Below are 14,207 nucleotides of genomic sequence, written 5' to 3'. Positions count from 1 at the left end.
TTCACACATGTAGGCCTTCTCACTGATTTGGAAAAGGAAATACCCTCCCATTCAGATCACATACGCTGGTCTCTCTGGTGCTGCTAAGCTTAAGACGTTTTAGCCTGTTGTAGAATGGTCTTCTAATCTGTGGAGATTAGAAAGCTGATTCCTTTCTTGTAACGATGAAATGATGAGGGGCAGTGATGTAGCTGCATATGTGGATGTATGTGTGCTCATTATGACAGTCTTCCTAATTAAGCACCAACAGCAAACAAAAACCGCAGCTGCTGGCTTGATCCGTATCAGCCAATAAGCAATTTTATAGCAATATTTGTTTCATGCAAGAGCAGGCCTTTTGTAAAGCTAAGGCCTGTTAACTGCCTACTCAAGGCCAATCCACCGTCAGATATTTCGCATTACAAAAGGGCTAGCTTGGAACAATATACTATTTGTGGAAAAAGTCAATCTCTTCCTCAAAGGGAACAAGGAAGCCAGGAGGTGGAGTAGCAGATGCTAATCAGGTTTTGGCCCTGTGAGATCCGGCTCTCCTATACCGCTGATTAGGCCAATGCCAAAAAACATGGAAGGCCCAGATCATGTGCTTAAGTATTCAATATACAAATGCAAAAGACATGTATGGGCTTGGTTGTACAGCGGAAGACCATATGAAAGGAGATGGAACTTCAAAGTTTGACTCCATCCTGTGCATTCCATTTGACATGATCAGGCAAGATATATTATTTGATAAATATGTGGTATGAACCACATATTCGAAACACATATGTACTTTGATTTTTAAAAGGATGCTTCAAAACACATGTTCCTTTCCAAATACAGACTAGCATAAGTTCACTGAATTAAAGAACTCTAAACTCACAGTTTCAAGGACATCCTGTTCTATTACATATTGTTTCAAATAATAGATGTATAATGTATTGCATTATAATTATATTACACTGAGGCTTGTCATAAAAAAAGAGAGCTACAGTCATGGCCAAAACTATTGGCACCCTTGCAATTCTGTCAGAAAATGCAACCCTTCTTTCAGAAAATTGTTGCAGTTGCAAATGCTTTGGTACTCACATGTTCATTTCTTTGGTTTGCATTGGAACAACACACATTTTTGGATTTCTATGTGAGATTGTATCAGATTTGACTTTTCTTCTCTGTTTTTTTTTGTGTTGTTTCAACGCAAATCAAAGAAATGAACATGCACCAAAACATTTGCAACTGCAACAGTTTTCTGAGAGAAGGGTGCCATTTTCTCACAGAATTGCCAATATTTTTGACCATGACTATATATATAACCAGGACAGCCAGAGTGTTCTGGTAGACAGAATGTTGGACTAAGGAGACCTGGGTTCGAATTCTGTCTTGGCCATGGAAACTCACTGAAGGGTGGCAATGATAAACTATTCTTTGAACATCTCACATGCCCAGAAAAACCTATTAGAGTCACCATGAAAGCAACCAGAGGGAGGCAAATATCATGTTTGTGGGATCTACTAGAACCCAGTGGGAGTCATGTGCAAAAGATGAAGAATGAAAGAACATGATGCTTCCATGCAGCTTTTGAGCTCAATATGTTCAGCTCATGGATTCCCCATAGAAAAATCCACTCCTGCTTATGTATACTGACTTGACAACTATTCGCTTTCAAAAGTTACTTTTAAAAAACAAGCCCATTGTTTTGAAGTAAATGTTCAGGTTTTATTCCATTTTTAAATGAAGATAACTATTAATTTGGTTCTGTCTTTTGTATTTTTAAAAAGATTTTCAAGGTGCAGTATCAGAATTGGCCGCTAGAGGTAAGCAGAAAATATTCTCTTGCGCTTTTATGGCCTGCTGGTTATGAGAATGTGATAGTTTAATTGTGCACAATGAATTACATGCAATAACTACAACAACAGCCTGGCTGCTAATAAGTCTTAAGTAATGGAAGAAGTTCTTTTAAAAACGTATTAAATAAAACTCTTACAATTCTGTTTATCATCTACAGTAGGGAACACAAATGACATAGGCATCCTTCAGTCTCGAGAGACTATGGTAACGTGATCTGCATGGAGGACTTGGAACAGCATCTAGTGTGGCTGAGAAGGCCAATTCGAGAGGGACCATCCCTTCCACACAAATAGATGCATAAAAACAAGATCAACAAAGAAACAAAGTTTTTGTTGTTCCTATTAGAAAAGTAGAATGCTAAAGTTTGATGCACTCAGTTGTGAAAATTAATGACACGTTCATTTGGCTTATGCTCGCAAAGAAGTATTCAAAAACATACACACATATACACAAAATGATGGCACATCCTTAAGATTTTCAGTGATTCTCTGCTGGGAACCTCTATGGCATGGGAAACGTTTACACCCCATTTCATGCACAAGAAAGAACATTCCTTATTATTTGTTCCTCTGTGTGAGTGACTTTGAATTAGATCAAAGTTCTTAGCCAATTCACATAAATGTTTTGAGATGGTTTTATGTAAAAGGAATTGGATAGAGATAAAAGAATTATTTGGTATCTGCTTATTAAAATATTTCCTCATAATATTGTTAACCCTGATTTGCCTTCCCTACAAACTTCATTTGGTAGTTCTAGTATGAATGTATTTTCATGTGTCTTGAAAGCAGATTACATCGTATGGTAGGCAGGTGAAGAAGTGACATTATTTCACAGCTTTTTGTATTGTTCATAGTTAAATATCATGTTCCTTTTAGAAGTGATGGTTTGAAAATGCCCTGTCAAAAATGATTATTGATGGCTTTTGAGGTCTGGTGAGGCTAGATCAAGAGGAAATGGTTTCAGCCACTGAAATGCAACAGAAGAAATCTGAGCAAAAATATAATGATCCCATTTTGCCAGTAGAATGGACACAGTAGGCAGAATGGATTCCCTGTCTGTTCCAGGTATCTGATTCACAGAATCAGGAGACTGTCCTGGGAGACCCTCTATAACATTCCTTCTAAGTGAAATTACATGGATGGTACAGAAGAAAAAAAAGGGGGTTGCACAATATTAGATAAAACTTTGGTTTTCCAGCTGACACAAGCAGGATTCAAAAGATTTTGCTTTTAGATTTTGTAGAGAAGTTGATAAACAGATGTCTCTGTACTCCCTTTTCACGAGGCTCTATCCCTTTGAAAGAGTCAGAGAATTTAGCATTGCATACACCTGGGAGGCAGGAAAGTTTTAAGGGTTGGATCATACTTCCGCACTATTAGAGAGCAGGCTGGGTAGGTGGGCTCGTCAGCCATGGAAGGCAGCCCATCTAGGAGAAGGAAAACTCTGATTTCAAACCTCCACTGCCCTGTGGCTATATCCCTTCATGGAAAAGGCTTCAGGAGTTAACCTCGAGGCAAAATCCAGAGCTGGAGTCCCAAAGGCAGTTCGTATTGTTCTGCCAACTCCTGCGACATTGCAGGAACCAGTTGTACTGTATTGGCTCTTGCCTTTCCATTGGACCATTTCAGCAATGTGGAGAGGGGGGATCTGCTGCTTGGCTAAACAGCCTATCCTCCATACCCAGGCTTCATGCTCTGGAGAGGACATTTCTCGATACAGAGCATGTTACCATAGTCTCTCGAGACTGAAGGATGCCTATGATGATCCCTTTGAGAAGGGGTCAGGGAAGCAAAAACAGCATGTTTTTTGAAAGTCCCTTGTTATAACAGAACCCTAAATTCAGGACTGAAATTATAGAATCAAATGATTTTAAATGGGTAAGGAGCAGTAGCTCACCACTAGCTGGGCAGGGTATAAGACACACACACAGAGAGAGATTTGGATGACTGGGTAGCTCAATGGTTTAGGTATGGACTACAGGGCCTGAGAGTTCAATTCCCCACTGTACCTCCAGCAAGTAGAGTAAGCTGCATAGTACTGTACCAAGATGCCCCCAGAGGAAGGTTATGGTAAACCACTTCTAAGTATTCTGGAAAATCCTGAATAGGATCACTGTAAATCTGAATTGACTTGATGACACATTATTCTACCGTGTTTCACCAAAAATAAGGCAGGGTCTTATGTTAATTTTTGCTAAAAAACCCCCGCATAAGAGCTGATTTTCAGGGCATATTTTATTTTTTTCATGTACAACCATCTACGTTTATTCAAATACAGTCATGTCATCTTCTTCTAGTTGCTGCACAAGGGTGGAGAACAGGGTTTCACTTCACTGGGTCTTATTTTTGGGGCAGGGCTTATATTACAAGCATCCTGAAAAATCATACTAGGGCTTATTTTCAGGTTAGGTCTTATTTTCAGGGAAACAGGGTCATTGTTGTTCTTGCTGATTCTTAGAGATCACGAACCGAAACCCCTGCTCAGTGTAGGGATCTTGCCACTTCAGCTTCCAAGACAGATGGTCTTCCGAACTCACTTAAATGCCTCCAGTGCAGGGGGAAGCTGGCACCTTCCAAGGTAGGCTGTTCCATCGACAAATGTCTCATACCATTAAGCAGTCAAAACCTTCCCACAGTCGTCCACCTTGCATGACTGGATCTAGTCTGCACCAATGGAGTATGGTGCCACGAGTGGCTCTTGAGACAGGTTGTTGGGTCCCCGCTTCTCATCAGTTCAGGCGCAGGATGCTTATTGGTGTTGCAGAGGCTTGGCTTAGAGTTAGTCTTTAGAGAAGCATCCTGCAGCAGAGGCCAAGAAGTGAGAGCGAAAGCCAAAGAAGGGCGGATGCCAAAGGAGGGTCAAGTGAGTTTAGGCATCAGGGGAATGCTAGTTTCAGATTTTGAGCGGATGATGTTGAAAATGATATCCAAACATCCCAGGCTCTGCACAGCTATGATGTCTTGTTAGAAGCAGGGCATGGAAAAATTAATGGTTTGGCCCTCAGCTCTCAGAATCTCAGCCAGCATGGCCAATGGGGGAACACTTTATTTTTTGTACTTTGGAGTGCGGCCAATGCAAATGGTCAGAATGTGGAACTGAAGGTTCCAGCTCGGTTCTGGTCAGGGGATCCATGAGGCCGGCAGTGAACCACCTAGTTCTACAAAGCCTCAATATGTGGCCTAGTTACTTGATCTAAGTGACTGCCTTGCTTTCTTGAGTGAAACTCAAGTTGCCCTCAGAATGCCCATGCTGATTTGCCAAAAAATTTACATGTAGGCTTTTAGCTAATCAGAAAACTAAGCTGGGACGATATCAGAGCCTTTAAAGAAACCTGAGAGGTATCAGTGACTGTCATATTTTCCTCCTAATCTTCCTATCTTGGCAGCAGACTCAGCCAAAATACCCCTGGGGATTGGCATTTGACAAGTGCAAAATAGCATACTTAGTCAGGTTTTTATGGAAATAATGCAGCTGTTTCTAGTGTTCCTTCTGAGGCACAATTTTTTTTTGTTTATACATGCAGGTGTAAAACCAACCAGGAGACCAGATGAAGAAAGCAAAAACTGAAAGGGATGAATGAATATTTGCCACCATTCTACTTTCTATATATTTTAATCCAGATTTCTCTGCTACATCTCAATCTTTATGATTCATGTTCCCAGAGTTATATATAATACAGAAGACAGAAGGCAAAAAGTAAAATCCAAAACATTGTATGAAAAATACAGACAAAAGGTCTCCCAGGACAGTCTCCTGATTCTGTGAATCAGATACCTGGAATAGACAGGGAATCCATTCTGCCTACTCTGTCCATTCTATTGGCAGAGTGAGATATCTGCTCCACTATTCCTTCGCCCAGATAAAGGTTAGAATCCTGTTTAGTTAAACCAATTATGTAACAATTGCAGCACAAGTGGTCTGATTTTTGAGAGCCTTGTGCTAAGAACTATGTAGGATTTCCTTGCTCATCTATACGTTTGCTATTTGTAGTGGGTAATCTCTGCTTGTGTAATTATAATGCTTACACAAGCAGGACACCCTATGTTATTGCATAGGTAAGGCTTTACGATCCCCCAATATCAAGTAGGATTCCAACCAAGAAAATTGTGAATATAGTTACACTAGGAAAAAAAACCTATATTTAAATTGGGTTTAGTATGTTTTAAATCAATTTTTTAAAAAGGTGACTACACAACGCACATGGAAGCTCAGATTCCCCCCCCCCCCAGGAAATGTGGGTTTTGGTTGGAAAATGAGGTATTTTACTGGGTGGCAAGAGGGTCATTTATTTTAAATCACTTGTGAATTCCATTTAGTTTTAATTGCTTTGGCGTATGAGAACACCTCTGTCAGTGTAAACTGTTTGTGGGGTTTCCCACTCCCACCACTTACTGGTATGTTTTCTCTCTTGCCAGCCCCTACTGCCATTTCCCTCTCCTTCTCCACCAGCTTTCCTCTGTGTCTCTCTCTCTCTCTCTCTCTCTCTCTCTCTCTCTCTCTGTGTGTGTGTGTGTGTGTGTGTGTGTGTCCCTGTGTCTGGCTGCAGTGTGATCTGGTTCTGTGTTTTTTTTTGTTTTTTGCTATTTGTCATATAGACATAGCGATATGCCAGTTGGAAAGATGTTTTAAAAAACAGCAGCCAGTGCTAGGGGAATAGTGCTCCTTTCATCGCAAGCCTGGGTTTTGTCAATAATTTGTCAGTTTTTCTTGCCTTCCCTCTTGCCAGTGCTGGGAGCCTCCCTTCCTCCTTTGTGTGTAGCTCTTTCTCTCTCTCTCCCTACCCCAGGCACCCTCACTAAGAAGTTTTCAAGGACCGAAGGCTGTTGTCACTTTAAAATTTTACTGAAAGAAGAGCCTCTGTCTGGCTTGGGGCCACAGGAAACCTTTGTTTTATTTTGTTTTCCCATCTGTAATACTGGCATATTGATATGTCAGTTTGAAAGAAATTAAAAAATATATTACAAATAACACCACAGCAGCAGTGGCCAGTGGACAGCATGAGGGCGGACAGGCAGGCACAGGAGAAAACCTCAATTGCAACAATTTTAAAAGCCCATGTAGCCCCCTCAACCAGTATACAACATGGCTTAAAAATGGATTAAAGTTTTCCCAAGAGGATGCACACACTAACCCAAATACCATGTGACTACAATGTGACTTTAACCTGATTTCAAAACCCCAATCCACTTCTCGATTTATTTTCATAATGTAACAGTGCCCTGAGTTTCAGTATAGTGGAAACAAAACAAATTGCTGAAGGAGTTGAAAGGAAGAACCTTGATGGCTTGCAAAACGATGATGAAGATGTACAAACATAAGTCAATATCCAGTGCTGGACAGAATGTGCTCTCTAGCAATATAACTCTGAAACTATTGCTTATATACACTGAAACACATTAAACATTATTCCGTTAAAAATGATATATTCCTATATTGAATTTTTGCCCTGGTTGTAGACCAGAAAGCTTGTGTCAAGGTCGGACTGTCTGTCTGTACGGTGCACTGTATTATCTAACAAAGCACAGGTTAGAGATAGGTGGATAAAGTGAGTGGGGCTAAAATAGGAGCCAGTACCAAATTCTGTTATATTATCACCTCCTTCCAGGAGCCCAGGGAATCTAAAGAAGAACTTTGGCATGATGTCGGTTTGAACTACAACTCCCAGAATCCAGTGGCTGTGCTAGCTAGAGATTGTGGGCATTATATTCTAAAAACTAGTATTTCCAGGCTGTAATCTGATGAGCAGAAATAGAAGAAATAAAATCATTTACAGCAGGGCTGTTTTTAACACAGGCCTGTAATATCCAGATGCCTGATGCCACTCCCAGATATTATGGTACAGATTACAGGAGCGGACAATGAAATGAAACAAAAAGTTGCTGGTAAACAGGAACAGTTGTGAGTTACTTATTTTCAAACTTTGGGGAAGTTACTTTTTTTGGACTACAATTCCCAGAATCCCCAGAAACCATGCTAGGCAGGAGGCTGTCAGTTGTACTGCAAAAAGTAACCCTTTAATACTCTACTTATCATCGTTCTTGTGTAACTGGCTTCTCTTAAAACTCATAAGCCGATACAAAGACAGTGATCTTTGAAACATGCTTGGCCTGGAAGGTGCGTCCCAGATATTCTGTCATATCCACCTCCACCTGGACAGTCTGAGGCCCTGGTAGGCTTTGCACAAGGATGAGTTCTCCAGTCTGCCGGTCAGAGCGCTGCATCACAAAATGTCCTCGGCTATTTCCTCCCACGATCCCAAACCTCAGGCTGTCAGGACCTGGCCGTCCAGGAGCTGAGGCAGTGGCCATCCGGAAGAGAGGTGTGGGAGTGATGAGGTTGGATGGTAGAGGGAGATAATGGAAGGAGATGGTCTTGGGGGCCTGGAGGCATGACCTGCTGTCCATCGGACATGGGTTCCGTTCACACTGACTAGGAAAAACAAGGAAAAACAACACCTCAAAGTCGTAGACGCCAGAAGGATTTTCAGGAACTTAGGGCTAAACTAGAAAAATACACTTAACATGTCCTTAGAAACAAAGCTCTGCAAAAAGTAAAAGATGCATGTTAATCCTAGTTTTCTTATCTCTGCATCTTGGAAAGGAGCTTGCTTTTGTTTTGTGGGTTTTCATTGGAACATAAATGTGAGCTTCATTTACAAGTGTGATTGCTCAGGCAAGGAGCACTGAAATAATGGCATACCTAAAAGAAAAACGTGGTGGTGCTGTGGGCTAAACCGCAGAAGCCTGTGCTGCAGGGTCAGAAGACCAAGCAGTCGTAAGATTGAATCCACGTGATGGAGTGAGCGCCTGTTGCTTGTCCCAGCTCCCGCCAACCTAGCGGTTCGAAAGCATGCAAATGCAAGTAGATAAATAGGTACCATCTCGGTGGGAAGGTAAACAGTGTTCCGTGTCTAAATCACACTGGCCATGTGACCACGGAAAGATTGTCTTCGGACAAACGCTGGCTCTATGGCTTGAAGAGCGGGATGAGCTCCGCCCCCTAGAGTCGGACACGACTGGACAAAAATTGTCAAGGGGAACCTTTACCTTTTAAAAGAAAAAATATTGCATAGCAGAAAGTATACATTTCCTTTAATGAGTAATTTGACCAGGCACTCATTATCAGTTTGATACCATTTTAACTGTCATGGCTCAATCCATGTGGAATCTTGGGGTTTGTTGTTTAGTGAGGTTTTAATAAATCTCTTTCAACCAGGGAATTCTGAGTACCTACCAAACTACAAATTCCAGAATAACAGATGACATGAAGAACCTGACTCAGGGAAAAAGGAGTTGGGAGCCTATTGGTGATACAGTTTAAGATCCTTGGACATGGATCTTAAACTTTGGGAAAGTGCATGGAAACTCTCTTGAAAGTGGCAACTAGTGGTTTGTTTCCCGCATCCCAGTTGCAATAAACCCTGTTTGCATTTAACTACTTTTGGTGCCATTTCTAGGTTTAGGAATGGAAGAAAGAACCCCTGAAGACATAGCAAGGGCAAGCTGGACTCACAGGAAATGGGGAAAAAAGGGAAAAAAACAGCTGATCTTTCACTGATGTTAGTAAAGTGGTCCTATATTCCATCTCATATTCCTTTGCCGTAGCATGACAACAGCCAATGTGATGTGGTGGATAGAGTGAAGGATGCAGAGGACCTGTGTTCAAATCCTGGTTTGGTCATGGAAACAAACCCGTTGAGAGTTGGCACTTATAAAATCACTCCTTAATATCTCAGATATTTTGAAAATCCTTTAGGGTTACCATAAGTCAGATGTGACTTGACTGCATATAACATGTGCAGTATCTTGAATAACCAGTTGGAAAGGAAGTGAAATCAGAATTGTTTTTGTGAGTCAATTTCTTTGCAGTCATTCTTTGTGTCAGCCTCTGTTCACAGCAAATCCTCATATTTAAGGACAATCACAATTACAAATTATATTGAACAATTGGGAATTACCTTCCTTCCCCAGGGACAGGCTAATTAAGGACCACTTCAGGTATTGGTCTTAGGGCTCAATCATACTTGCCAAAAGAACCCCATTTATACTGTTTTTGCTGTTATTTGGACGGTTAAAAAAATTTCTTTTTCACATGGTGCATGGCTAACATCTATTCATTTGCCCCAGCAATTGGTTTATTTCATCCTTGCCAGGAAGGTTATTTTAAATTGTATGAATGAGGAATTGCTTCATTCCTTATCGTTTCTCTCTGTGTAAACATTGCTGTCAATTTATTTCCTTTGAGTCAGCCTCCCCTCCCCACAGGTGGAAGAGAGCTTGAGCAGAGACAGGGCCATTTCCTGCTTTGAAGTATAAAGAAAAGGTCTTGCATTAATATTTCCTCTCTCTCTTTTTTATCCCTGCTCTTCACAATACTTTGCAAGTCTTTTAAAACCTGCTTCCTCCTCCTGACACTTTGTGAAAGGGAAAAGAAAAAGGAAAGCCAAGAACTGAGGGGGAGAGATAGTTAGGGAAATAGGGAAAAGGTGACGAGTGAGTAAAGGAGGGGAGAGAAGAAGGGAGTAGGAGAGAAGACTCATACTTCTCTATCAATATATCACTTTTTGTAATTTTTTAAAGGATAAGGTGGGGCTGACATCCCCAAGAAACAGCAGAGAAAATGAGTGTGAGACAGGAGACGAGAGGGATATCCTCTCCTCCAAACTGAAGAGAAGGAAATACAGACACAGTCTACTCCAGCGTCCCCAAAGACAGAGCAGCGATGGACAGAAACAGGAAAAGAGATACAAAGGATGACATTAGGAGGGGGTCAAGGAGAATCAGCGGGAAAAGAGAGGAGAAGAGAGTGGAGTTTGAGGCGGGAACAGCAGAGATGAAAAGGAAGGAAGGGCAGTTACCACCATGTTGGGAATGGGTATGGATGGAGGATCCCTGGACTGGGACATGGGAGAGATTAAGAGTGCCCAAGAAGGAGGCAGATTATAGAAGAAGAGAGATCCCACACAGACCCTCGTATTGGGGTGAAGCTGAGGTGAGAGAGTGGAGGAGACTGAGAGAGGAGAAAGAGAGGGTTGAGAGAGAGCGAAAGAAAGGAAAGGCTAGAATGGAGGATAAACGAAATGAGGAGGAAGGGTTACAGGGAGGACCCTGGAAGGATTCAGTGCCAGAGAGACAACCCCTGTGGCATGACAACTGAGACAATGAGACCCTTCCCTTGTGGGAAGGTGAGACGGGACAGACCATAGCAGGTGACATCTTTACAGATTGGTCCACGGAACGCCAGTGACAGAAACCCGTTCTTAGTTGAAGATTGGAAGACCTTTCGAGACCCGTTGTCAGAAAGAGAAAAGCAATCGGATCATGTTATGGACACCTGTTATTTGTTGAATACCCCAATAAATATTACACCTAGTTCGAAACAACAAAAGTCTGTCAAATTTACTGAAACAAAAATGGAGCTGAGGATCGAACCCTCACAATGAGCTGATACAAAATTAAAGAGCAGTGTAGCTATAATAGTTCAAATAGAAAAAAACTGTAGTGATGCAGTTCAAAACAATGTAAATGCTCCTGCCAATGTGCTGTATATACCATGTGACTGCTGAAAAAAATGTATCCATACAATAGAGAGATTAAAAGAACTGGTATTACTGGGGTTCTTTTCTCTCGTGTAATTGAGTCCTTAGTCTGTTCTTGTTACTTCTGGGGTAGATATGCTTTTATTATTGGTTTCTTCTGGGTCCAATTAGAATATGTGAAATGCCTCAGCAATAATGCCTGGATTCTCTAGAAAAATTTAGGACTCTGAGACATTTGTAAGGTAAAGGTTCCCCTTGACATTTAGTCCAGTCGTGTCCGACTCTAGGGCGCATTGCTCATCCCCGTTTCCAAGTCGTAGAGCCAGCGTTTGTCTGAAGACAGTGTCCGTGGTCACGTGGCCAGCGCGACTAGACATGGAACGCCGTTACCTTCCCACCAAGGTTGTACCTATTTATCTACTCGCATTTTTACATGCTTTCAAACTGCTAGGTTGGCAGGAGCTGGGACAAGCGACGGGAGCTCCATCTGTCACATGGATTCGATCTTACGACTGCTTGTCTTCTGACCTTGCAGCACAGAGGATTCTGTGGTTTAACCCACAGCGCCACCACATCCCTCGAGACATTTATACCATCTTATTACGCCTCCTTTTGTGTTGCTTAGTGAGTTCAAACTCTTGTCTACTGCACTGGAAATGTTATAGTGCTTAACTTGTGTTGCAATTTATAGGCCACTAAGCTTTCCTCGGGGCACTTTTATCCAGCTGGAGCACTGACTTGCTTCAGTCAGTTCCATACTAGTATCATGACCTTTCTGCATAAAAAGGTAATGAAGAATTGAACTGGGGGATTTAAATCTTCTGAATTCAGCCCACCACCACCACCACTGTGGATGCCTACTGCAGAATGGATATGCTACAGCTCCAGAACAAAAAGATACAAAAAAGGAAAACAAGAGTTGTGGAAGAGTAAACAAATCTGGAAACCCAGGGGAAAGAAAAGCAATATGGAGTGTTCCAATTTCCACTACAATCAATGCTTGATTGGGAATGTAAAGGGGTACAATTACTCCATCTGGAAGACCACTGAGGGAACAAACTGTATAAATGCCATACAGTACTAAATAACCACAGCAGATGCAATCTGTTTATGCTTTGGTCAGTGCATGGTTGGTAACAATCTGAATAGCTATCCACTTTCCTAATGGTCACTGATATGTGTAGAAATAGCCCAGATTCTACCAATTACACTTACCAGTGTAAAACAGTTAGCCCAAATCTCAGTGATGAATTGTCACACAAGTTACGAAGTTAGCATAGGCATTTTGAATGTGGGCTGACTCACAAGACTCAATGCAGAACAGCAACTGCCTATGCTAATTTCTCACATTTTGGCAATTAATTGCCAAACTTTATGCCAACTGTGTAAAAACTTGGCAGGATCTTGGCCAGTATGAATTGTCAGACTGAGCTAGGCTTTTGCAATTAGGAACATCATATTTGTACCCTTTGAAGCCTGTACTGAAAGAAACAATAGACATAGCTTTGTAGTCATGGTTGAGTATACCTGGAGTGTAACAATATTTGATTTTTCCTTATACTTACAATGGTGATGTTTTCACATAGCTGATGTCTCCATTGGACTTGGGACACTCTGGATTAACACACTGAAAGCCCCCTCCTGTGTTAATACATGTTGTTCCCCCAGTACAGTTGTGCAACAGAAGCACACATTCATCAATATCTGGAAGAAGAATGGAAATGTAAAAAAATAAGAGTTTCTGGAAGTTTTATTAAAGAACTGTATCTCCTAGAAGGCAAGGCTGGCTTGAGAACTCTGAGAGCTGTAGCCCATAAAAAGCAACTTTCCTACAGTCTGTGTAAGATATAATATCAGATTCAATGGCTTAGAGTCTACATCCTATAATACAGTGGTCCCCAACCTTGGGCCTCCAGATGTTCTTGGACTACAACTCCCAGAAGCCTTCACCACCACTTCTGCTGGCCAGGATTTCTTGGAGTTGAAGTCCAAGAACATTTGGAGGCCCAACGTTGGGGACCACTGCTATAATAGGAAGGCAATGTGGTAATAGAATCAGCTAGAAACCTAGGAAGTAGTTTTATATTCAGCCTCACCATGGACCCATCTAGTTTAGTAAATTTGGTAATAATTGGTGTTTCATACAGAAGTCTTTCCCTTGTTTTACTCAGAGATATCAAGATCTGATCCTGAGACCTTTTGCATACAAAGCAATTAATGGTACTTAATTGTTTGAGCTCTTTCTGGCTTTTTGCAACACTAAAGCCTCTCTGGGGTGAATGTGTGAATGAGTGATCCTCCCCAGCCTAAAGCCTTAAAGGGGCAAGTGATTCTCAGCAGGACTTTTCAACTACTACCATCTTCTAGGGATACCTCTCCACGTGCCTTTCACAGGATGCAGGACAGTCCCATGGAGAGAGACAGCAATAGTCTCAGCCCTTCTGCTAGTTGCCTTGCACTGGTACCTCCAAAGCACACCACCTCCCAATGCTGTTGTTGGATTGTGCCCAGCATCATCAAAATATTTGTATCCCTCTGCCACTTGTTTCCATTTCTTAAAACCCACACAGTTATAATGGTGTTAAACAAGACAGGGGGACATGAAAGAAAAGGATCATTCTCAGTATGAGGGGTTTTTCCCCCATGTCTCAGCTGTCATGTAGATTCATGTGCCAATGAGGCAGAGGCTCAGACTCAAAAGCCATCCCTTGATTAGATGATCCTGGTTGATGCCAATGGAAAGATATGAATGTCTTTACCCATATGTACGGTATATGTTGGGCCATTATAGTGTTCTGTTCAACTCTCCTCCTGGTCCCACCATTGTGAGTTATGTATTTTGTGG

The 14,207-nt window shown here is 41.6% G+C and overlaps 1 protein-coding gene across 1 annotated transcript in view; it reads right to left on the bottom strand.

Annotated features, from left to right (window-relative positions):
* Positions 1–1,102: 1,102 nt before the first annotated feature.
* The window catches only part of FBLN7 (fibulin 7), a 38,329-nt gene continuing 25,224 nt past the window's right edge, over positions 1,103–14,207 (bottom strand). Inside the window, exons 7-8 of the mRNA XM_020808352.3 lie at positions 12,928–13,066; positions 1,103–8,253 (exon numbers count right to left, since the gene is read on the bottom strand). Of these exons, the coding sequence (XP_020664011.3) occupies positions 7,881–8,253; positions 12,928–13,066 (512 nt within the window). The 3' untranslated portion in view covers positions 1,103–7,880. The remainder of the gene's footprint in view (positions 8,254–12,927; positions 13,067–14,207) is intronic.

Source organism: Pogona vitticeps, chromosome 1 (genome assembly GCF_051106095.1).
Source record: "Pogona vitticeps strain Pit_001003342236 chromosome 1, PviZW2.1, whole genome shotgun sequence".
Classification (NCBI taxonomy): domain Eukaryota; kingdom Metazoa; phylum Chordata; class Lepidosauria; order Squamata; family Agamidae; genus Pogona; species Pogona vitticeps.
This window is presented reverse-complemented; position numbering and strand designations above follow the sequence as displayed.